Source organism: Oryctolagus cuniculus, chromosome 10 (genome assembly GCF_051225735.1).
Source record: "Oryctolagus cuniculus isolate XC-2025 breed Fujian yellow rabbit chromosome 10, ASM5122573v1, whole genome shotgun sequence".
Taxonomy (NCBI): domain Eukaryota; kingdom Metazoa; phylum Chordata; class Mammalia; order Lagomorpha; family Leporidae; genus Oryctolagus; species Oryctolagus cuniculus.
The window spans coordinates 68,799,045-68,824,519 of record NC_142876.1 but is presented as its reverse complement, the minus strand read 5'-3'; the positions used below and the strand labels follow the sequence as shown (position 1 = coordinate 68,824,519).

General features: G+C 45.8%; 2 protein-coding genes across 12 annotated transcripts in view; one reads left to right on the top strand and one right to left on the bottom strand.

The window, feature by feature from the left end:
* The window catches only part of LOC108177122 (uncharacterized), a 197,054-nt gene that overhangs the window by 54,947 nt on the left and 116,632 nt on the right, over positions 1-25,475 (top strand). For 2 of the 11 annotated variants that reach the window (XM_089305349.1, XM_089305343.1), the window contains one exon: positions 13,610-14,881. The exons of the other annotated variants lie outside the window; for them this stretch is intronic. The gene's annotated coding sequence lies outside the window, so the exon portion shown is untranslated. Of the gene's footprint in view, positions 1-13,609; positions 14,882-25,475 lie in introns of those variants that run through there. 11 annotated transcript variants of the gene reach the window in all.
* On the bottom strand, positions 15,403-22,208 carry LOC138844054 (endogenous retrovirus group K member 10 Gag polyprotein-like). Its single transcript, XM_089305340.1, has 2 exons — positions 17,328-22,208; positions 15,403-16,973 (listed from the first exon to the last, which is right to left on the bottom strand). Exon 1 carries the CDS (start codon positions 21,367-21,369, stop codon positions 20,338-20,340), a length of 1,032 nt encoding a protein of 343 aa, XP_089161466.1. The 5' UTR covers positions 21,370-22,208; the 3' UTR covers positions 15,403-16,973; positions 17,328-20,337.

The window sequence follows — 25,475 nt, the reverse complement described above, 5'->3', positions numbered from 1 at the left end:
AGTTTAGAGCCCAAAGTCTTGAGTTAATGACACTAAGGAGAAAGTTAAGCCAATGACCATGTTTAGAGTAGAGAACTCTGGAAAGTGATCAGGTGGAATTGGTCATTAGGGTAGAACTCCTATGGTTTAATCCTGGTGGCTGCACAGAGGCAGACGTAGACTCTTGATCTCCCTGTGTCTTGCCGTGTGATGGTTGTGCCATCTCAGGACTCTGCTTGTGGGAAGTCACAGTCAGATGGGCTCCTGGACTTTGAACCTCCAGAACAATAAGTCCAAATAGACCCATTTATTTGTAAAGCTAGGCTGCCTCAATCCTGTCCCCATGGATGTTGGTTTCCTATATAGAAGGAGATGAAAATGACTGGTAAGGATTTTTTAGGCCCCAGAACTTGGACTCTTCTCATATAAAGAGGATTGATGGAAATCTTTACCAGCCCTTCTTTGTGGAGAAATACGTAGGGTATAGCCTCATCACCAAGACTCAGTGGCCGCAAATGCTGAGCTTGTGCAGTCCCCAAAGCCAGGCTGTCTGCTCCAGGAGCCAACGGCCATGGCACAGGTATGGCCCTGTGAAGAAAGGCATTTGAGTCCCAGCTCTGCCACCACCTGGCTTTGGGACCTCAGCAGGTCACTTAATTTTTGGAAATTTTGGTTTGCTCCTCTGTAAATGGGATTCATAATGCTTCACATTGTGAGGCTGACATGAGATAATACTTGGGGGTTAAGCACATAGCCTGGGACCTAGGACGTAGAAAGCACTGACAATGTCAATACCTGTTATGAGTAAAGTCTTTGCTTTGTGTCCTTAGGTTTCTCCAGGTGAAACTAAATTTCCCTGCAGTCCCCAGCACAGGTGCAAAGGGCAACCAAAGGAAAAAAACCATGACTGTAAATCTGTCACATTTTCTGTTGATGCAATATTTTAGATATTTAAATATTCATGTGTTTGGCAAAAGCATTAGGGCTAGAGTGATAAATCTGAAACATATAGATAGTTATCTGAGACATTAAAGGGAGACAGATGGTCTTTAGGGCATTGAGGATTGACCAAGTATGCATTAGTAATTCAGGCTGTTCTATGTCATTAAGTTTGAAGCCATTTTTCTGTTCCTTCTCTATAAGTTGCAGTACTAGGTATGCTGTATCGACAGCAGCAAAGTGGAATGCAGATCAATATGATCAGCTTTGAAGGGAACTGAAAGTACAGGGAAGGTATACCTTTAAAAATCTGATTTTTCTTATAACGGGAAATAGCTTTATTATTGTGGATATAGGTCAGCAGATAGTTTCTTGTTGTTAAAAAAGCCATTTACTTTTTTGGGGAACAATTTTTGGAATAGAGAGTAAAGTCAAGATTTCCTGAGTCTTTGTATTTCTAGAAGTCATTTAAGATATTTTCCTTCATTTTTTTCCTGCAGAAAATGTCTTCAGCTTGTAAGTTTTCCTTATCTTGGCTTTGGTGATATTGTATCTGCAATTTACTTTCTTTTTAAAAAATTGATTTATTATTTATTTGAGAGACAGAGTTACAGAGAGAGGGAGGTCTTCGTCTGCTGGTTCACTCCCTAAATGGCTGCAATGGCTGGAACTGGGCTGCTCCAAAACCAGGAGCCAGGAGCCAGGAATGTCATGCAGGTCTCCTGTGTGGGTGCAGGGGCACGCGCACTCGCACCATCTTCCACTGCTTTCCCAGGCCAGAAGTACAGAGCTGGATCAGAAGAAGAGCAGCTGGGACAGGAACCAGTGCCCACATGGGATTCCAGCAACACAGGCACAGTGCCGACGTCACGTGTAATTTGCTTTCTAATCTCTTCTTATTAACCCATCATTATGTCAAATATTTGAAACTCGCTTTAGTGCTAATATTATTTTTTAAAGATTTATTTATTTATTTGAAAGTCAGAGTTTCACAGAGAGAGGAGAGGCAGGGAGAGAGAGAGTGTGTATGAGAGGGAGAAAGGTCTTCCATCCACTGGTTCACTCCCCAATTAGCCACAACAGCCAGAGCTGTGCTGATCCGAAGCCAAGAGCCAAGAGTTTCTTCCAGGTCTCCCACATGGGTGCAGGGGCCCAAGCACTTGGGCCATCCTCCACTGCCCTCCTGGGCCACAGCAGAGAGCTGGCCTGGAAGAGGAGCAGCCGGGACTAGAACCCAGCACCCATATGGGATGCTGGCACCGCAGGCAGAGGATTAACCAAGTGAGCCACTTTGCCAGCCCCAGTGTGTGTATATTTGAGTGAGTTAATTTCCAATTTGGTTACAAGGTACTGGCAAAATTTAATAGTAGATAAATATGTTGCATTGACTCAGCCTAGGTGTGGTAGAAGGTGTTGTCTGAAGTTGCAAAAGTATTTCCCATCCTACTGTCTCTACCGGAATTCTGCCCCCCTCTGTCAAATGGTGGCCTCTACAGCTACTCTCTCTGAATCTGTGTGCTACTTTACGGCAGCCTCAGCTAATTGAGGATGGCCGAATTGAAGCCATGGGACTTGTGCGGCTGGTAGAAAAAAAAGTGGAGGGGATGAAAAGCTTCTTCTGCCTGGCCATTCCTTGGGTTGCTCAGTTTTGTAACTCAGACACTGTTCTGATTGGAAGCCAAGTAGCTTCATAGAGGAGCCTTGGGGACACAAGTTCCAGCCGACAGCCAGTGTCTGCCTCCAGTTAGCTGAACTAGTTTTGAATCTGTACCTTCGGATTATAGCAGACCCAGGAACTGCCCTAACTGGTGCCATCTGCTTCAGAACTGAGCCAGTCCCCATGAAACCACGGAGTGCAGGCTTGGGAGCAGCATGGATGCCTGCTGGGATTTGCACCAGTGCGTAGAGATGTTTGTTACACAGTGTTACATGACTAGCCATCAGGTTCAGTCTCTGCATTTAAACAGTTTCCTAGTGTTTTTAAAGAATCCCTTGGATACATCAGTAGTCTGGATTAAAAACAGCCCCAATTGACTGGGAAAACTGTAGAATTTTGTTCAGATTTTTACTATCACCTGTGGAAGAAATAGATCAATATCTTGATAGTAAGAGCCCCTAGGATTTTCAGATAAGCAATTATCAATGTTTTAATTTCTAGAAAGAAGTTATTTTCACCTTTGAGACAGAAATTGAAACTTTGTGAGAGTTATTCAAGCTCTAAGCATCACAATCATCTCATGATATTGTTTTCTGCTAAAAGGCTCAAGGGCAAAAATAGCAACAAATAGCAACAAAGAACAGCAATAAAAAACACAAATTGAAAGTTTTGCCCTGAAATCAGAGAGGTTTGCTTTACAAAGGAATGAAAAAGAAAGTCCAAGAAGAATTTGACTTAACTAATTTTATAGATTGGTTGGTTTGTGACATTTTTGACAAATAGTAATACTTAGTTATGTCTCTAGTTTTTGATTTGTATGTCTAGTTATTTAAAACATACATTTATTGCACACTGACCTAGAAGAGGATTGTCTGTAAAACTATTCAAAATTTCCTTCCTTCCTTCGTTCCTTCCTTCGTTCCTTCCTTCCTTCCTTCCTTCCTTCCTTCCTTTCTTTTGACAGGCAGAGTGGACAGTGAGAAAGAGAGACAGAAAGGTCTTCCTTTGCCGTTGGTTCACCCTCCAATGGCCGCCACAGCCGGTGCGCTGCGGCCGGCGCACTGCACTGATCCGATGGCAGGAGCCAGGTACTTCTCCTGGTCTCCCATGGGGTGCAGGGCCCAAGCACTTGGGCCATCCTCCACTGCACTCCCGGGTCATAGCAGAGGGCTGGCCTGGAAGAGGGGCAACCGGGACAGAATCCGGTGCCCCGACCGGGACTAGAACTCGGTGTGCCGGTGCTCAAAATTTTCATAAATAGCACCCTAATAAATTCTCATCCAGGCCTCTGTGGTCGTACTAACATTATTCCATTTTTGTAGGTAAGGCAACTGAGGCCTATAGAAGTGAGGTAATTTTTTGAGAGTGCTATACTCAGTAGAAGGGCTGGAACCTGGGCTCACAGCCCACATTCATAATAAATCAGTTCCCTCTCCTGCCTTCTTAGTTTAAGAAACTCACTAAAATTTCAGCTAATTATCCAATTCCTTAATTAACTGGATTTTTCCTCTCCACAAACATTTGAAAAGGAAAATAATAGGAAATCAACTTAATAATGGAGAGTTTTAATGCAAGTCAGTTCAGCTTTGGGGGCTGTCAACTGAGACATGACCACACTGAGAGGCCCAGGAATGTCCAGGGTCAGTCCAGGGAATGCAACAGAGGCCCACGATGATGTAACTTGGACCAGGGACAATATAATGCAGACTAAGTTCAGAGACCAAAGACAATATAACCAGGACTCAGAGCAGGGCGGGGGATCCAAGGGCGCAGAATTCCCTGACAAAGCAGTAGTCCATGAGCCCAATACATTTGTGATCCAGGAACCTAATGACTGACCTTTCCCAGAGATCACAGTAAACTGTAGGTCAGGAAGTCAGATGAGCAGACAAGTAGCTCTGGCCGCATCTGACTCCTAGCAGAGACCGGTTCAAACAGCCCAAGAAATATCACTGAGCACTTGTCTTGTGCAAGGCACTGATTCAGAGTTCAGGTGTCAAAAGCACTGAAATAGGACCCCGTGTGTTTAGAATCTCCAGTCCAGCGGTAAAGATGACACACCACCCTTAACAGGCCACAGAAGGGAGCAGGTCCCTGAGAAGCTTGCTGAGGTGGACGCAGCAGAAGCAGTGTTGCTTCTTCACCACCCCACTTCAGAAATGCAAGGTGACTTCCTACATTTGATCTTATCCAAAAGGTCAAGAAGTGATGCCGGGTGACTTCCTGATCTGGTGGGGGGGCACTTCCTCTGCCTCCCTTGCTCCCTCCACTGCAGAGTTCTTTTCCTACCCATCTGCCTGCAAAACTCGTGACCTTTTTGCTCACTTTGTTGCTGACTCCTTGAGGAAGGCTCCTCCCCACTGCCTCAGTACTTAGCAGTTAATGCCCCGTACCTCAGCTTGCCCTGCCTCGTGGGGCTGTGTATTGTGCCATCAGATAGTGGATCCTCAAGTGTGGTGCATCTGTTTTTCCCAGAGCCTGGTAGTTATTAAGTGTCCACATGGAACAGACCCTGAATCATGTGCTCTATGTAGGCAATTTATATATTTCATAATTTCCTCACCTCACAAACAATGAAACTGAGGCTCCAAGACGTGTGTTGTAAGTGCTAAGAAAAAAACTAAAGCAAGCTGATGAGACAGAATTGGGAGCTCTTTCTTACAAGGTGTTACTTATGCCTGGTCGTCCCTTGCTTCAGCCTCAACAATAATGGATGCAGGACAAGGGCTACAAGAACCTGGAGCTCAAACACTGTGTTTTTCTATAGAATTACGGAAAAGTATGTTTGGCAAGAGGAGCAGCGTAGATCATGTAGGTGACATGAGACTGGATTTGTGACCAGCCCAGGACTAGAGCTTTATCTGAAGTCAAAGAAAGGGTGAAGAAAATTTTATGTTTCAAATTAAGTGTACTGTAGGAGGATATTGTTTTTAAAGATTTTTGTTTTGTTTGAGAGGCAGAGTGACAGGGAAGGAAAGAGAGCGAGAGGAAGAGAGGTGGAGGGAGAGGGAGAGAGAGAGAGAGAGATCTTCCGTTTGCTGGTTCACTCCCCAAATGCCTGCAAAGGCTGGGGCTAGGCCCAGCAAAAGCCAGGAACTAGGAACTCCATCCTATTCTCCAGTATGGGTGGCTGGGGCCCAAGTACTTGAGTCATCAGCATTGCTCTCCCAGGTACATTAGCAGGGAGTGGGATTAGAAGCAGAGTAGCTGGGACTCAAACCAGGACTCTCATATAGGATATGGGAGTTCCAAGCAGCAGCTTAACCTGCTGCATCACAATGCCCACCCCTGTAGGAGAATATTTTTATGTCAAAGAAGTATTTTATTGGGAAGTTTTATGAGGTAATCAAAAATTCAATATCCATAAAGTTTTCCAAGTTGGTGTCTCATTTACACCTTTGAAAGTCTAAAAGGCAAGAAGCTACTGGCTGCTGCAATGTGCAACAGGACCAGTAAGTTCCATGGCCACACAGTCTCTTTCCACCCCCTTTGTTAACAAGTCAGTCTCTTGGTACACTGCATTGTATGTGGGGCACTGTGTCAGATGGTGAAACCCTGTATGTGTTTGTTCTGAGGCTCTGTGGCAGAGCAAAGGCTAAACATATTTGCATTAGTATTAATTGTAGTCATTAGAAATCAGTGGTCTATCCAGGATAGAAGGGCCCAGTGTAATCATCTTGTCACCATGTGTGTAATCGGTTTACATGAAGGGTGGCCCTATTTTAGAGGCTAAACATTGATCTCTATTGCTGGCAGGTTGGGCAGTTGGCAGTAGCAATGACTAGGTCAGCCCTGGAGAGTGAGAGCTCATTCTGTTAGTCCTATGCATCATCTCCATTCCTCCCCCCTCAGCTACTTGGTTCATGAGCTCACTGTGACACCAAAGGTGCCCTTTGACAGAAGCTGGCTAACTTCAGTGTCTGAGACTCACTGGGTCTTCAGTGTTTTGTCAATGGTGGATGTTTTCTGATAGTGTTCTAATGCTACACAAAGATCTTCACACTTGGACCCACTCCTCTATATTCATGCATTTGTCTCTCTTCCAGAATGCCTTGTCCTTGATAATCCAGTCTTCCTCCATGGTGGTGCCTAACCAACCAGCCAGACCATTTACAACCAGCCATGAGTCAGTACATATTCTGACCCTGATTTCCTCTCTTCCTACACTAAGCATATGATAAGGTAAAGCGCTCAAATCTCTGTCCATGGGGAGGAGTTTTGAGTGGAGCTGTAATACAATAGCTGTCCAGTTTGGCTTTATCTGCATGCTAAGCCAAAGCATTTGTGAACAAAGTTTTCCCCTTGCCCTTCTCCATGAGTTGATTATATGGGAGACCCTCACCTCCAGTGAGTGGGAGGTGTCAGCTGAGAGCTACACTGTAAATGTATTCCATATCCATCTCAGGTGAATGCAAGGAGCTTCTGGCTGTCACTTCTGACAAGGACAGGAGGAGTGCATTTGTCACATCTCTGGTAGCAAATCTGAAGCCATGCTGATCTTCTCTAAGAAAGATACCACATTTTCATAGAAGCTGCAGTTGGGGACACTGCCCCCAGCAGAGATGCAAGAGTGCACTGTCATCTGTTAGCATCTACCTGCTTATGTAGGTGCCAGCCTGGTGAAGGAACTGGGACTTGATGGAGACCATCACCTTTGCATTCTCAAGGGTGCTGAACATAGTAACTTGGATTCATCCTGACTTGGTGTGTGTGTGTGTGTGTGTGTGTGTGTGTGTGTGTTGACATTAGGAGCTTCTGTTTTGTCTTTGCACTTCTGCCACAGGCCAAAAAGACTAAGGGAGATAGTGTATACACTATTGAGTCCTTCATCCTAACTATGCATTTGAGATCCAGTGAAATGACCAAGCACACAGTTGGGCTATTTTGAATTGGAAGTGGCCTAGGACTTCATTTATTGCCTGAGCTCACATCCTGGTTCTAACCAGGTGCTGGGAAGATGCTTTGTGTCTCTATGTTTTAAAACCCTCTCAGATTTTGTATCAAATTATCCTTGACATGTGCACATGATTCCCTTTCCCTGGTTCACACTTACAGAAGTAAATAGCATGACCACTTTCAGAGGAAGGACTTGGGGAATCATGGCCGTGCACTCACTTGATGGAATATTCTACATATTCTTTCTCTTGGGGATAAAACCTCTCATCACAGAGCTCTTGGTAGGGAAACTGGATCAAGTATGGGAACTGGACAAGGGATTGTGAAATTTTATTAAAACTGATACTCAGCCTCTTAATCATCGATTTTTTTAACTTTATATATTGAGTAACACTCATGTTGGATGCCCATCTGTCTTCCCCAAAGCACACCGAGTTCTGTTCATTATCTCCAAAGCTCTCTGTGGGCCGGGCCTCCTGGCTGCCATTCCACTCTTGCTACTCATTTTGGTCCCTGCACTCACCTTACTTCTCCCAGCCTGGTTCCAACACCTGGCATCCCCATCACTCTGAGTTCTGGAACAGTGCATCCTTCCATCACTCTGCCCACAGCCACCTCTGAGCTTCTTAGGGATGCTTGTGTCCCTCTCACCAGCACATTTCTAATTTCTGAAAAGATCTCTTGGGACAAGGTGGGGGTAGTTCAGGGCCCTAGAATAGCTGGATAACATCTGTAGTATGTCTACCTGGGAAGCCTCTTTATGGGTTCTTCTATTCTCTACTACAGCAGGTGTGACATTCATTCCCACTAATGTAGTGTGCTGTTGTAGTAGAGAAAAATTCTCCTCTCTTTTCAATGAACTTTTTCCGTTTTCCAACTTACGTTCCATTAGTCCTGACCCAGAGCCCTCAGTGCCTGGTCTCATATGCACTCCCTTGTTCTTGCTAGGACATACTGGTTGTGTGCAGCAGCAACATCAGTGTTGTCTTCCCATCAGTAGTCCTCCCATTTAGTGGCTTACAATAGCAACTATTTTATTGTTGTTCACAAATTTCTGGCTTAGGAATAGAGGCAGGGCTCAGCCAGACTGTCACGGCCTCAGTGAAGGTCACTTGATGGGGGCTAGCTGTATAACTGGCTGGTCGGGGGGTCTTCACACAGCCTGGTTTGTGTGTTTTTTTTTTTTATTTTTGACAGGCAGAGTGGACAGTGAGAGAGAGAGAGACAGAGAGACAGAGAGAAAGGTCTTCCTTTTGCCGTTGGTTCACCCTCCAATGGCCACCGTGGCCGGCGCACTGCGGCCGGTGCACCGCGCTGATCCGATGGCAGGAGCCAGGTACTTATCCTGGTCTCCCATGGGGTGCAGGGCCCAAGGACTTGGGCCATCCTCCACTGTACTCCCTGGCCACAGCAGAGAGCTGGCCTGGAAGAGGGGCAACTGGGACAGAATCCGGCGCCCTGACTGGGACTAGAACTGGTGTGCCAGCGCCGCAAGGCGGAGGATTAGCCTAGTGAGCCATGGGCGCTGGCCATGGTTTGTGTCTTTAGAAGGACAGTTGCAGGGGCTTTGCATGACTCTGCAGTATGAGGATCTCAAGGTAAGTGTACTTGCTTTTTTAAATAAAATTTATTTATTTATTAATTTATTTTAAAGGTAGAGTGCTGTGGATGTGTGGAATGAAAGGGACACACACACACACACACACTCTCCTTTCATTTGCTGATTCACTCCCCAAATATCCACAAAACAGACAGGACTAGGCCAGGCTAAAGCCAAGAACTCCATCTACTTTTTTTTTTTTTTTTGACAGGCAGAGTTAGACAGTGAGAGAGAGACAGAGAGAAAGGTCTTCCTTTCATTGGTTCACCCCCTAAATGGCCACTATGGCTGGCGCTCTGCGCTGATCTGAAGCCAGGAGCCAGTGCTTTTCCTGGTCTCCCATGCAGGTGCAGGTGCCCAAGGACCTGGGCCATCGTCCACTGCCTTCCCGGGCCACAGCAGAGAGCTGGAGTGGAAGAGGAGCAACTGGGACAGGACCGGCACCCCAACCAGGACTAGAACACGGGGTGCCGGCACCACAGGCGGAGGATTAGCCTAGTGAGCCGTGATTCCAGCCCATTTAGGTCTCTTGCATGGGTAACAGTGGCCCAAATTCTGGGGCCATTATCCACTGCCCTGTCAGGTGGGTCACAAGCAGAGCAGCTGTGACTTGAACTGGTACTCCATGCCAGTGTTGTGGATGGCAGCTTAACCTGTTGTGAACAAATGAGACCTCAGCTCAGAATGGGAAGACTAGCAAAAAATTTGCCACCACCTGAACCCTACCATACTTCTTTAGCTGACCAGTGTGTGTTCACTTGGATGTACTTTGTTGTGGATTGAACTTTGTTACTGTCTTGTTGGCTAGGATGGCTTCTGAGGATGGAATTTGAGGGTTGTACTTATTGTTAGGCAAAGCAGAGGCCTCTGCATTGAATGGAAGCAAGTGGGGACACTGGCCACAGATAGGGAGGAGGAGCCAATTCTGCAAGCCCTGATGGCTCAGGGAATTATGAGGCTCCAAATTTTTCCAGGTGGTCCTATCCCACCTTGGGATTCCCCTCTTTCCCCTGTGGATCCATGACCTTGGTCTATCACTTACCAGAGCTGAATCCTTTCCTGCTATACTTCATAGTTGAGCCCTGCAGCTGATCTGCCTTTACTGCCCTTTTGCTGGAGAATGTGTGGTCATGGTGGCCCAGTGACTTCCTCATTTCACTTTAGACAGGAGCTGAATTTAGTGCAGGCTTTGTTGTCTTTCTACAGTATATCATTGGCTCCCAGAAAAGTGTCTCATTCCATGGACTTTATAATTACTATTTCACCAAAACTTCTTGGAATGCCTGTGATGTGGCGCCCACCATGGACTCTATTTATAGTGACCTTGTCTTTCTATACACTCTGAGACCTTTGGCACCTGCCTGCCTGTAGCCTTCCAGGAGTGATCAGTTGCCACTTGCCCAGAGGAGGGAGCCTCACGCTGATGAGTGAACTCCTGGTGACTCTCCCCTAGGCCTATTCTCAGAACCTGATATCTTCCTTTGTGTTCCTGTGAGAAGGGACTGTGAAGCAGGTATTTGGATGCAGTGTGTTTTGTGGTTGGTACTCTCCAGATTACTATAATACCCAGAAGGGTGAGGGGATTAAGATTGGGAAAAGGGAGAGGCAGAGGTAACTCTGGAGCTGCCTTGGCTCAGGCTGAGTCTTGGTCCTGGTCTTTGTCCTTCTGTGATCAGTCCTGTGTCTTGTGATGGCAGGTCCCGTCCCTGCCCCAACAAGTAGTCATGGTTTTGGCTGAGCAGTGAGGCATCTTCCTTCATCCAGTGGCAACACCTGGCAGTACTCAGCTGTACTCTACAGTAGTCAGCATCCTGCCATATGGAGAAAGGGCGCATCAGCACTGAAGGGAAAATTTGAGGATGTCCAGTAAGATTGACCACACACCCCTTGTTTGGGCCATGAGATGACACCCTGGAGACAATGATGAGCAGCTGGACAGGCAAAGGCCATGAACTGGGGGATTTGAGTTCATAGCTCCAAGGTAGGCTTGCTCCCAGCAATGGCAACCAGAGGAAGGGCAACAGCAGAGCCATGGCATGTGCTAAGTGCTAAGTTTTTATTAAATAGAAAGTTTTGAATATATTTAAGGCCAGAAATATAGTGAATAGACTCAAAAGAGGAGTCTATCTGGGTAGACTGTGGTGGAATTCCTCCTTCTAGTGAGCCCCTAAATGAACTTCAGATACATGTCATAGAAAGCCCTTCCTTGGGGTAGGTTCTGGTCTGGACCAGTTCCTTGTTATAGCCCTTATTCAGGTATGAGTGAAATGATCTTTTGTGGAACAGCTAAAAATCAATAATTTTTTGTTATGTTTTCATGGGATGATGTGGTTGAAGTTTTAAATCACCCACTAAGTGAGTTTTTGGAATAGTGTTATTTGTATTTAGTTAGAAACTGTATTTGCTCTACTGCCTGAGTTAGGGAAGCCCAGTCATTCTGGAAAGATTTCCAGCAGGAAAGGTTGGAATAATGACACTTGTTTGACCACAACTAGGGGTCTCAGCCATATGTTTGTACAACAAGGTTATAACTAGGGGCAGAAAATTAAGGTCTTTTTAAAAAAGATTAATTTATTTATTTGAAAGAGTTATACAGAGAGTAGAGGCAGAGAAGGAGAGAGAGAGAGAGAAAGAGAGAGAAAGAGAGAGGTGTCTTCCATCTGATGATTCACTCTCCAATTGGCCGCAATGGCTGGAGCTGCGCTGATCCAAAGCCAGGAGCCAGGAGCTTCCTCTGGCTCTTTCACGTGGGTGCAGGGGCCCAAGGATCTGGGCCATCTTCCTACTGCATTCCCAGGTCATAGCAGAGAGCTGGATCGGAAGAGGAGCAGCCGGTACTAGAACCAGTGCCCATATGGGATGCCAGCACATCAGGCCTGGGCGTTAACCTGCTACGCCATAGCGCCGGCCCTGAAAATTAACGTCTTAAGCTAGAAAACTATGCTTGCTTTTTTCCCTTTCCAGAAGTGAGATTTGGAGAGTCCTAGGATGGCAAGTATTAAAAACAGTGACAGAGATTTGGCCATATGGCCCAAATCAGGAGAGTTAGAAAAGCTGTAAATTGAGAAATGTGGACAGGATGTACATGGTGCAATGATGGGTCTTTGAACTTGGGTGCAGAGAAAGATGGCATTTCTCCAAGAGCACAGGGGAAGCACGAGGGACCCCTCCCTTTCCAGCCCCACACCTTTTCATAGCAGCTGCTGCTTCCTCGAGCTTCCAGTGGGACAAGGTTCACCTTGACCAGAAGCTGCCTGAAACTGCTGCTCTCTCTTAAAACCAATCATTTGTTTCCATTTATTAGTTTAAAAATAGGTAAAAATATCACTCAAGCACATAGACATTTCTGAGCCATCCTGGATTTTAAAGTAACAGATGATTATATGGACATTTGCCAGTAAGAAATATCACTGCCCCACTCAGAATGCCAAAATACACCCTTATCAAAGGTGCCTCAGCTTCAGACATGACTAAAGCTATGGTTTAAATGAGTCTCTTTGTGCCTAGCCCCATGCTGTGAACAAATTGCCAAGCTAACAGTCTAGGAAGCAAAAAAATATTAACTTTCCTGTAGTTTTTGGATAAGTTGAAAAGGATCTTTAAAAAATGCGGTGCTTGAGCCCAGAAAGCACATTCCTCAGACACTTTTACAACCTCTAGAAACATTTCTAACCTCTAGTTGAATGCATAACTCCTCATTTATATCAGAAGGTACAAGGCAACCTGGGAAGGCAATGGGGCCCAACCCTTCCAAGCCTGGAAAGAGGCTTTCTGGGTTTTTCTAAGGAGGTAAAGAGTGTATTTAAATTGTTTCACTGAGGTCATGAAGGAGCCATGTGCACTTTGCTTTTATTTTATTGAAATTATTTAATTATTTAACAACGTTTTAAAATATGTATTTTATGTATTTGAAAGGCTGACAGACACATAGATGCACAGACAGGGATTTCCCATCTGCTGGCTTACTTCCCAAATGTCTGTAACAGCTGGGATTGATCTAGGCCAAAGCCAGGACTCAGGAACTCCATCTAGATCTCCCATGTGGGTGATAGGATTCTAACTGCTTGAGCCAGCACCTGCTGCCTCACAAGATATGCATTAACAGGAAGCTAGAATCAGGAATGGAGCCAAGACTGGGACCAGGCATTCTGATATGGGATGTGGAATTCCCAAAAGGCACCTTAACTGCTATGTCAAAAGCCTACTCTGCAAATGTTACCTATTTGAGAGTCAGAGAGAGAGTCAGAGTCAGGGAGAGAACACTCCTACCTGCTGATTCACTCTGTAGATGCCTGCAATGGCCAGAGCTGAAGCAATCTGGGTGTCCCATGTGAGTGGGAGGAACCCAATCACTTGAACCATCACCATCGCCTCCCAGGGTCTGCACTGGCAAGAACCTGGAGTCTGGAGCCAGAGCCAGGAATGGAATTTAGATACACTGATACCTGAATACTTCTTTCATCCCTCCCACCAGACCTGCATCCCCTGTCTGTGTCTCTGCAGCTAGACCGACTTTTCATCTCCATGTTTACTTCTAGACAAGCCTCCAGAGCATCCCCATGATGCTTGCCATAGTGAGGCAATTCCAGGCCATGCTGCTGACCATGGCAAAGCATCCAGGCAAAGGAGAAAGAGAAGAAGATCACAGTGCTCTGGTGCCCTGAGTAAAAACCCGTATGAAGAAGTGGCAGCAGCTGCTGTATTGGTGGCCATCCCGGCATAGCTAATGGATAGAGAATGCATCAGTGAAACACCAGGTAGATCAGTTGCCCAGTGCCTGTTTACCAGCTGTGCCATGATCCCTGGAGGAGAAGCAGCAGTCTTATGGGATCTATGGGGCTGAGGGAAAAGGATTCACAAGGAATGAATTCTTACCAGCTGTGCTTCAATGGCTGCACAATAGTTAAGGAGACATCATGTGGGGAGCAGGAAGGATGTAGAGGGGAAGGGGAAGGAGACTTCCAGAAACAGGAAGGGAGTGAGTTGCAGCAACCCATGAAGGCCTTCCTAGTTGGATGAAGGATTACAACCTAAAAGCGATGGGAGCTACTTGGGCTTCAGGCAGGTGCAGCACAGAGAATGTTCTGATTTTAGAGATTGAGGTTTGACTTGGGTGATCTGTAGGAGTTGTTTCAGAAACCTAATGTATCAGAAGTGAAGCTTGGACTAGGGAGGTCTGGTGGAGACAGAAAGCGAAGAAATTCAGTAGAATTTAGATATTTAGTGTGTGTGCAACCATAGTGAGCACAATCTTTGGAATTTAAATTGACAGGGTTTGGTATAAAAAAAAAAGTAAGAAAAAGGGAGTTTGTAATGATCCATCCCAAGATTCTGGATTGAATTTCTAGAACGATTGTGCCCTTCATGGACATAGGAGACACATATTGCCATGGGGAATATTTGATTTCCCTTGGGACGAGAAGTTGCATATACTTTTGAGACACCTATTTGATGGACAGAGAGGTCTAGAACTCTGTGTGGAGGTCAGGGTATGTGAGAGAAATCCCTAAGTGAATTAATATCACTCAATTGCTTGTCTAGAATCAAGAAGTGGGGCAGGGGGAGTGTGATTTTCTCCTTCACAGTGTTCAGGAGTGTGGAAAGGGTGAAGGTGGGGTGGGGGGTTAGGGCATGACTCGTGTTTTTTGGAAAAGAATACAAGAATCAGAATAAAGTAGAAATGTATATGCCATGCTGAATGCCTTATCCACCTTGCTTGTGCTGGAGTCCAATGCACATGGAAGCCACTTTTCCTGTGATCTTTGTTACATACAGAAAAAAAGCAAAGGAAAAGCACTGATTGAAGTATCTCATTGTTTTCTTGTTTTAGAAGCCTTTTGGGTTAAAACTGCAGGTGCAGAACCATAGCTACCCACAGAATTACAAAAAACTTAACTGGTTGCCCACATTCATTTGTGTATTTTGAAAGTGTCGCGTCCCTCGACCAGCAAGGAAGACACGACCCGAACTCTTCTTCCAGCAGTTTATTCAGGAACCTCTTTCAAACTTCTACTACCCCCTCTTTTCCTCTCCCCTCCCTCTTATAGCCATCAGCGCACCAATCAAAAGCAGCCAAGTGGCAAGCATTGATTGGTACAGCAATGCGGAAGCCGGAAGGGAGCTCAGCCATCTCCTTATTAGGAGATGTTTGTTTCTCGCCAGTCCTTCCGGGGGAAAGGAGCCGGCGCCATCTTTAGGGTGCCGTGCAATGGCTCCCCACAGTTCCCCCTTTTTGTTTTAGAACCAGGCATCTAAGGATTACAGGAGAAGGTAGGGGTCTGTCCCCCACTGCCAGGCATCCACCTGGAACAGCATCCTTTTCGCGGGGGTGGGATCTGGGATGCCAACCCACATGCAGACAGACTTGCCTTCCAGAGAACGTAATGGCTCGTTCTCTCTGCAGTGCTTTGCCTCGCACCCTGCACCCATGCCTAGCATTCAAGGAAGGCCAGCCATGCTTGCGGCGATTGTCCAGCCTCAAGGGCATAAAAGCCTTGAGCTATCATGGCCAATTCCCGCCGATGAGCTGTCCTCATCCTGCACAAACACCACAGGCAAAATAACACAACAAGTAACAGCAACCCCGTCAAAGCTCCAAGTCCCGCCCACTCCTTCAGGCTGGAGACAGCTGGATCTGGGATGACAGTCCAGATGCGAAGGAGACATCCACACGCGTGGAGTTGATGGTGACCACGGCAAGGCGCAGTTGCTCCAAGGTGTAGTCAAATTCCGCGGACCAATTCGGCATCAGCTTTGGGAATACTGATAGAATCCCCCATCTCTGCTCCGCCAGCGTCCGCTGCATTTGAGGCAGAAGTATCAAAAGCAACAGCAGGATTCTCCTCGTGGCAGACCCGCCTGACCGCTCCACACCGGGTCATGTTGATCCTGTGGAAAAACACAAACAGCACCTCGTGCCCATGCCAGCACGGGATCAGGGCCACGCCACTGGCCCGTCAAGAGATCTTTCCATTTTACCAACCCTCTACTTGGGTTTCCTTGTTGCTGATGCCTGTCCGCGGCTGAGTGCCCATGCACATCCAAATTTAAAAAATTAATTGTAAATAAGACTAAGGCAATTCTCTCTCTCGGGGTGCGGCTATAGCCAACTCCCCCTTTTTGTTTTAAAAGATATTCTTTCAGTGTGCGGTGTGCTCGCTCAATTATGCCCTGGCCCTGAGGATTGTATGGCAATCCATGGACAAGTTGAACCTCCATTTTTTGGCAATAGGTGGTAAAGGTTTGAGATGTATAGGCTGGGCCATTATCAGTTTTTAGCACCTGGGGTTTCCCCCAGGTGGCCCATGCATCCAGACAATGAACAATCACCTGATGTGTAGATTCACCACTGAGGGGAGAGGCATACTTAATGCCTGAGCACGTGTCCACTGAAACATGAACATATTTCAATTTCCCAAATTCCGATACATGGGTCACATCCATCTGCCATACTCTCCCAGGCAGTAACCCTCTAGGGTTTACGCCAACACTAGGTTGCGTACAAGTAACAGCACAGTCAGCGCAATCAAGTACAATCTGTCTGGCATCTGCGTGGGAAAGATGAAATTTCTGCTGCAAAGCGCACGCGTTGACATGAAAAGATTGATGGAAAGCTTTAGCAGCCTCTGCAGAAGCAGTAAAAAAGATGAATTCCTGTCTAGTACACAGGTCTACTTGCGCATTGCCTTCACATAAAGGACCAGGCATGCCTGTGTGGGCTCTAATATGCTGAGCAAAAAAGGGATTTTTCCGTGACCAAAGCAACTGCTGGGCTATATGTAATAGGGATGCAATTGGGCTAGAAGGTTTAATCGGCCCTGCGGTTTCCAATATCTTTAATGCGTTCACCACATATAAGGAATCTGACAACAAATTAAAGGCAAAAGAGCACTGCTTAAGGACCTCAATAACTATTTTTGGCCGGCGCCGCGGCTCACTAGGCTAATCCTCCGCCTAGCGGCGCCGGCACACCGGGTTCTAGTCCCGGTTGGGGTGCCGGATTCTGTCCCGGTTGCCCCTCTTCCAGGCCAGCTCTCTGCTGTGGCCGGGGAGTGCAGTGGAGGATGGCCCAGGTGCTTGGGCCCTGCACCCCATGGGAGACCAGGAAAAGCACCTGGCTCCTGGCTCCTGCCATCGGATCAGCGCGGTGCGCCGGCCATTGGAGGGTGAACCAACGGCAAAGGAAGACCTTTCTCTCTGTCTCTCTCACTGTCCACTCTGCCTGTCAAAAAAAAAAAAAAAAAAAAAAAAAAGGACCTCAATAACTATTTTTAACTCCACAACTTGAGGTGAGCCTGGCTGAAACTGATGAAATACCGGGTCATTACCCTCTACCATATAAACCCCACAGCCTGTTTTTGACCCATCCGTAAATATATTTGGAGCACCTAGTAATGGCTCAGCGGCTGTAATTTTTGGAAATACTACCGGATGTTCTTTAAAGAATTGTAACAATGGACTTTTTGGTAAATGATTGTCTATAAAGCCTGGGAACCCACAGCGAAACACTGCCCAATCATCTAAAAGAGCACATAGGACGTTGACTTGTTTGGCATCATAAGGAACAATCACTTCACACGGCAATTTTCCAAAATATTGTAAACATTGTGGCAAACCCTCCAGTGCTAGCTTTGCCACCGCTGCCAGATAATACTCAATAGACTTGGCTGGAGAGCTCCTTGGATGTATCCACAAAAGCGGACCTTCCTGCCATACTAACCCTGTAGGTTGGCTAAGCGTTGGGAGAATGCATAATGACAATGGCAGATTTTCATTCATTCTGCATAAGAATGCCTCCTGTAATTTCTTTTCTACCTTCTCTAGGGCCTCTCTGGCCTCCGGAGTTAAGCACCGCGGTGAGTCCAACGCCGAATCACCACGCAAAATGACATAAAGTGGCTTAAGTTCATAATTGGGAAGATTCAAATAACCCCTAACCCAATTTATATCTCCTAATAATCTCTGAAAATCATTTAAAGTCTTTAAACTATCTTTGTGCAATTCCACCTTTTGAGGAACAATTTGAGTACTAGTTATGCGGGATCCCAGATAAGTTGCAATGCTTCCTTTTTGAACCTTTTCAGGGGCAATAAATAACTTCTTACTTTCTAACAACTGAATCAAATATGCAAAGCCATCATCTAATACGAATTCGTTTTTTGCTGCTAAGAGGATGTCATCCATGTAATGGATGCATTTTAAGGAAGAAAATCTCTTACGTAAAGGCCCAATCGCTTGACCCACGAATAGCTGACACATTGTGGGGCTGTTAGCCATGCCCTGCGGAAGCACAGCCCATTCATACCTCTGGTCAGGCTGCTCATGATTGCACGCTGGCAAGGTAAAGGCAAACCTTTCACAATCCTTTGTATGTAGGGGTATGGAGAAGAAACAGTCTTTAATATCTATTATTATTATGGGCCATCCCTGTGGAAGTGTAGATAGAAGAGGCAGCCCACGTTGCACAGGCCCCATGACCTGCATCTGCATATTAATAGCTCTCAAGTCATGTAGCAACCGCCACTTCCCTGATTTCTTTTTTATTACAAAAATAGGAGTATTCCAAGGCGATACAGAGGGTCTAATGTGTCCTAAATTCAATTGTTCTTGAATCAATTGCTGCGCTGCGACCAGTTTGAGGACAGAGGCCACTGAGGAACCCACACTGGGTCCTCGTGCTTCCAAGTAATGGGAATACCTTCCTCAGTGGCCCCTATGAAAAACCCAGCCCTTGGCGAGGAGGCATCTGCACTACTTCAGTGGGCTCATTTCTTCCTTGTAAGAATTTTCCTATTCCATAATTCGGATGGTGTCCCATATCCTTCATCAATTTTTGAGAAACACGGGAGTATTCATTACTTAATTTATAGTTCATGTCTTTCAAAAGGTCTCGGCCCCATAAAGAGATAGGTAAATCCAAAACATAAGGTTGCACCGTGCCTGAATGTCCCTCTGCATCCTCCCAGCGCAGCATTACTGCGCTCATCTCAGGAGTTTCTGAATATCCCAGTCCCCGAAGGGATTGTGAGGATGCCTGCTTAGGCCACTTTGGAGGCCAATCCTTGGAGGCGATGATACTACGGTCTGCACCTGTGTCTAGTAGGCCAAGAATGTCCTTTCCATTTATTTTTATCTTTAAGGTTGGTCTCTGGTCTAGTTCTAAAGACAAGAAGGTACAATCTACGCCTGTGGACCCAAAGCCTTCACTTCCTCGTTGTTTCTTTGATGCACTGAACTGCAAATGCTTGCTAGGAAGGATTACAAGTTGTGCAATCCTGTCTCCTGGATTAATAGCTGTTATACCTCTAGGGGACTCAACCATGATTTTCACCATGCCAGTATAATCCGAATCTATGACTCCTGGATGAATTATGAGACCTTTCAAGGTAGAGGATGAACGTCCCAACAACAATCCCACTGTCCCTTCCTCTAGGGGTCCCTGAAAGTCTGACTCAATGGCTTGCACTCCCATTTTTGGTGTCAGTATGAGTCTGGCAGTGGCACAGAGGTCCAGGCCTGCGGAGCCTGCAGTGGCTCTCTGTGGTCTCTGGGATGTCTGAAGCTGGGCCACTGACTTTGCCTCCCCTGCTGCTGGTCCTGATGGGGGCCCTGATGCTGACTCTCGAATGCCCCATATATTTGCGGGCCCTGGGGACGAGGGCCCCGCTGCCCGTTTTTTGGACGCGCCCCACCATTGCCAGAAGCAAGGACGTTGCCGTCAATGTCCTTTACCGAGCGGCATTCGTTGGCCCAGTGCTTTCCCTTCCTGCATTTTGGACAAATTCCTGGTCCTTCCTGTCTTTGTTCTTTGCCTCTTCCCCTTTGCGGACATTGCCGCTTCATATGTCCCATTTTTCCACAGCTGAAACATGCTCCAGCGTTCCCTGATCCCCTATTGCCCTTCGTGATTTGAAGGACTGCTGCAGCGAGGCCAGTGTTGGATAGCGGCCCTCCTATTTCCCTGCATTGTTTTATCCATACCTGAAGCCCTTTGCTCTTCCATGGTGTTATAGCGGCTCTGCATTCCTTAGTGCACTGCTCAAAAACCAACTGTTCTATCAGCGGCATGGCGCGATCTGGATCTCCAAAAATCCTACCCGCAGCTTCCACCATGCGCGCTGCAAAGTCTGAAAATGGCTTGGTGGGTCCCTGTGTAATCTTTGTCAAATTCCCACTTACCTCTCCTCTGTTGGGTATAGACTTCCAAGCCTTGATGGCTATCTTGTTAACTTGTTCATACACTGCATGTGGGTAACCTGTCTGCTGGTTAGCGAATCTCCCTATGCCTAGCAGCATATCTGTCCCAATGCGGATTCCCTGCCACTGCATTTTCTGCCGCTTGTTCATTGGCAAAGTCAATCAGGAAAGCTCTGAAGTCTAAGTATTGTCCTGGTGACAATGCGGCACGAGCCAACCCACTCCAGTCATTTGGAGTCATGCAGTATCTTTGAAGATTTTCTACTTGAGCCAGCGTGAAAGAGCCGCTGATGCCATAGGCTCTTACTGACTCCGCTAGTGATTTGATTATCTTTATGTCAAGGGGTTCCTCGTACCTCTGCCCTTGCGGATCTTGGAAGACAGGATAGGCACTTAACAACTCCGCACCAACCTGTTTCCAGACTCCCGGACAGAAAGTCCGCCCTCTTTCTTGTGCGGATAGAGGCTCATACTGAGGAGGAGAGGCTTCAGGCTCCTCCCCTAAGTTCCCTTGGAAAGTACCATGCTTAAGTTCCTTTTTTCCTTTTAATTGCAACTTCCTCATTTGCCGATTTAATTCCCGTACTTGCTTTATATCAGACTCTTTGTTATCGCCACACTCTTCAGACTCACTGCTGCTTTCTGAGCTACTTTCTGCACTAGAACTACTTACTAAGGAGGGGCTGCGCAACTCGGAAAGATCGGGGTACAGTTTTTTCCTAGTTCTTTTCCGACTCTCCTTCAAAGTTTTCCCTTTTTCACTGGCAGCTCTCTCGGAGCGCTCTTCCTGAAGCTCCTCCAAGGCAGCTTGACCGCTCAGAATAGCTTCACTACACTGCTCATCCTCGAGGCATGCTCGCACTAACTTCCATATTGGTCTCACTCCCCCTTCAAGATTACCCTGTTTGAATGCAAAATCCAAATCCCTGCCTAGTTTGTCCCATGAAGGGATAGTAAGGCTTCCCGAAACCCCATACCAGGGTGCAATGGTATCGCAGTTATGTAAAAACCTATGCAACGTACTAGGCTTAAGTTTCAAACCGTTTTCCCGAAGCAGCGCATTCAGCGCCAGAAAAATTTGATGGGACTGTGAATTACCCATCGTCAAAAATTGCGCTCTTTCCCTGGCCGCGGGTCAGAGCTCCTTCTGCTTTTGTCGCAGAACTTCCTCTGCTTTAATCGCAGAACTACCCTCCCGCTATTATCGCAGGACTGCCCGCTCTTATCGCGGATCCCCACCTTATTTTCCTGGGGGACTTACCAGCGCTGCCCTGACTGCAGGAAGTTCTGAGTTCGCATTCGAGATGTTCCCCGTACGGGCCACCAGTTGTCGCGTCCCTCGACCAGCAAGGAAGACACGACCCAAACTCTTCTTCCAGCAGTTTATTCAGGAACCTCTTTCAAACTTCTACTACCCCCTCTTTTCCTCTCCCCTCCCTCTTATAGCCATCAGCGCACCAATCAAAAGCAGCCAAGTGGCAAGCATTGATTGGTACAGCAATGCGGAAGCCGGAAGGGAGCTCAGCCATCTCCTTATTAGGAGATGTTTGTTTCTCGCCAGTCCTTCCGGGGGAAAGGAGCCGACGCCATCTTTAGGGCGCCATGCAATGGCTCCCCACATGAAAGCTTGCTTAGAAAACTGAAGGAAAATAACTATTTTTGCAGTTAGAGGATGAAATACAAGGATGTCAAGCTGCCTGCTTATCTGTCTCTTAATTTGCTTAATTAAGAAAAGCAGAGACTTTTCCTAGCCAAGAATTGTTGAGTCATGTGTGTGATAATTGCTAGAAATGCAAGTAGCTGCAAAAACAGTGGTTTGAAAAGAGGCAGGGAAGATGGACTATGGTTGCCTAAATAGGACACAGCAGTAGCCAGTGGGCGGCTACATCGTGATCTTACCTCAGTTCGTGCTGCTCCTTCCTTCCTTCCTTCCTTCCGACAGGCAGAGTGGACAGTGAGAGAGAGAGAGACAGAAAGGTCTTCCTTTGCTGTTGGTTCACCCTCTAATGGCCGCCGTGGCCGGCGCGCTGTGGCTGGCGCACCACGCTGATCTGATGGCAGGAGCCAGGTACTTCTCCTGGTCTCCCATGGGGTGCAGGGCCCAAGCACTTGGGCCATCCTCCACTGCACTCCCGGGCCACAGCAGAGAGCTGGCCTGGAAGAGGGGCAACCAGGACAGAATCCGGCGCCCCGACCGGGACTAGAACCCGGTGTGCCGGTGGCACAAGGCGGAGGATTAGCCTAGTGAGCTGTGGCGCTGGCGCTTCTTGTTTCTTTTAAGACAAAACTATTTAAAGCTATTAATAACAATAACAAAAAGAAAATAATTTGTGGTGACCAATTACAGGCATACCTCATTTTTATGGTGCATTGCAGACAGTGTGTTTTTGTTTGTTTTGATTTTATAAAGTTAAAATTTGTTGCAACTTTGCCATGTTTTTCAACAGCAGGTTGACACAATATTGAAATTAAGCCAATTAATATCATTTTGACGACCTCTAAGTGTTCATGTGAAAGGAACTGTCAAGGCCGGTGCCGCGGCTCAATAGGCTAATCCTCCGCCTTGCGGCGCCGGCACACCGGGTTCTAGTCCCAGTCGGGGTGCCGGATTCTGTCCCGGTTGCCCCTCTTCCAGGCCAGCTCTCTGCTGTGGCCAGGGAGTGCAGTGGAGGATGGCCCAAGTGCTTGGGCCCTGCACCCCATGGGAGACCAAGAGATAGCACCTGGCTCCTGCTTTTGGATCAGCGTAGTGCGCCAGCTGCGGCGGCCATTGGAGGTGAACCAACGGCAAAGGAAGACCTTTCTTTCTGTCTCTTTCTCTCACTGTCCACTCTGCCTGTCCAAAAAAAAAAAAAAAAAAATAGAAAAGAAAGGAAATGTCAACATGCCTCTGACTTTGAATCAATAGCTAGACATGAACAAGCCAAGTGAAGAAGACACATCAAAAGCTGAGATGAGAGATGCGGGAAGCCAGGCCTCCTGTGTGAAACAGTTGGCTAAGTTTTGAATGCAAAGGAAAAGTTCTAGAAGGAAATTAAAAATGTTCCATTGAACACATGCATGATAAGAGAATGGCTCTGCCTCATTGCTGATATGGAGAAAGTGCTAGTGGTCTGAATAGATCAAACTAGCCACAATAGACCTGAAACCAAAGCCTAATCCTGAGCTAGGCCCCAACACATTTCAATTCCATGAAGGCTGAGAGGTGAGGAAGCTGCAAAGAAGAGTTTGAAGCTAGCGAGGGTTGGCTCATGACTTCTCTTTTCCCTCTCTCTCTCTCTCTCTTTCCTTTTTTAAATCAATATATTCATACCAAATAATGTGAGATTCATGACACAGATCATAAAATGAGGAAAGAAGGGGAAAAATTCACTGAACACAACATTTATACATATCTATATAGCAAAGAATATGGTATTTGTATTTTTCAAAAATACTCTGTGTGTGTGTGTGTATATATATATATATATATATATAAACTTCCACATTTGAAATAAAACATGCAGAATTTGTCTTTATGTGTCTGGCGTATTTTGCTAACAGGAGGATCTCAAATTCCATACATATTGCTACAAATGTCAGTATTTCCTTTTCTTTATGGCTGAACAATATTCCATTTGATATATATATATGTATATATATATAATTTTATTTTATTTATCCAGTCATCAGCTGATGACCCTCTAGGGAGATCCCATATCCTTGCTGCCATGCTTTGGGCTGCTATAAGCAGGGGAATGCAGGTATTCCTTTCATTCGTTGATCTCATTTGCTTTGTATACCAGCTCATATTGCAGATCTAGTTTTAGTATTCTCAGGTCTCAGGTAACTCCGTGTGTTTTTTGTAATGGTTGTCCTAATTTGCTTTAACACCAGCAAAAGGTGTAGTAGTGTTCCTTTTCTCCAAATTCTGACTAGCATGTTATTTTTTGACTTTTGGATAATAGCCATTCTAATTGAAATGATATGGTGCCTCCGTACATTTTTTATCTACATTTCCCTGACAGCTAGTGATCCTAAGCTTTCATTTTTTGTTTCTTGGTGACTAGCATTTCTTCTTTTGAAAGCTATTTAGATCCTTTGCCCATTTCTTAACTGGATTGTTTGTTTCGTTTTTGTTGATTTTCTTGAGTTCTGTGTACTCTGGATGTTAATCCTTTATAAGATGCACAGTTGCACCTATTTTCTCTCATACGATTGGTTGTTTCTTCACTCTGTTGATTGTTTCCTTTGTTATGCAGAAGCTTCTTGGCTTGATATAATCCCATTTGTCTATTTTTGCTTTAATTGCCTGTGCTTTTGTGGTCTTATTCAAAAAATTGTTTCCTGTGTCTCTGGATGTTTCCCCTAAGTTTGCTTCTAGTGGTTTCATAATTTTAAGATTTATTTAATCTATTTGAAAGACAGAGTTGCAGAGAGAGGTAGAGACAGAGGAAGAGAGAGAGGTGATCCATCTGCTGATTCACTTCCCAAATGGTCATAATGGCTGGAGCTGAGTCCATCTGAAGCCAGATCCAAGAATTTCTTCAGGTCTCCCACTTGGATCCAGGGGCCCAAGGACTTGGGCCATCCTCTGCTGCTTTCCCAGGCACATTAGTAGGCAGCTAGATTGGAAGTGGAGCAGCTAGGACTTGAAGCAGCATCCATATTGGATGCTGGAGATGCAGGATGGGGCTTCAACCCACTGCAGCACAGCACCAACCCGGTTTAATAGTTTTAGAGTTTACAATTGGTTCTTAGATAAAGTTTGAGTTGATTTTTGTATAGAATATAATATACAGGTGTTGTTTCCAACTTTTCCATGTGCAAATCCAGTTTTCCCAACATCATTTATTGAATAGACTATTCTTTCTGTAGGGAATGTATTCATAACTTTGTCAAAGATAAGCTGGTTGTAGATGTGTGGTTTATTTCTGGGATTTCTGTCTCTTCCATTGATTTATATGTCTCTTTTTCTGTAAGTACCATTCTGTTTTGGCTAAAATAGGACTGTAGTATGTTTTATAACCTGGTATTGAGATGCCTCTGGCTTTTTTTATTGTCCAAGACTGCTTTGATGATATTAGGGTCTTTTGTGTTTCTATATGAATTGTTATTTTCTGTGAAAAATATTATTGGTTTTTTGATGGGAGTTGCGCTCAATTTGTATATCACATTTTCATATTTATTAAGTCTCAGGTTTTTAATTCTATCAATTTTTCAACAACA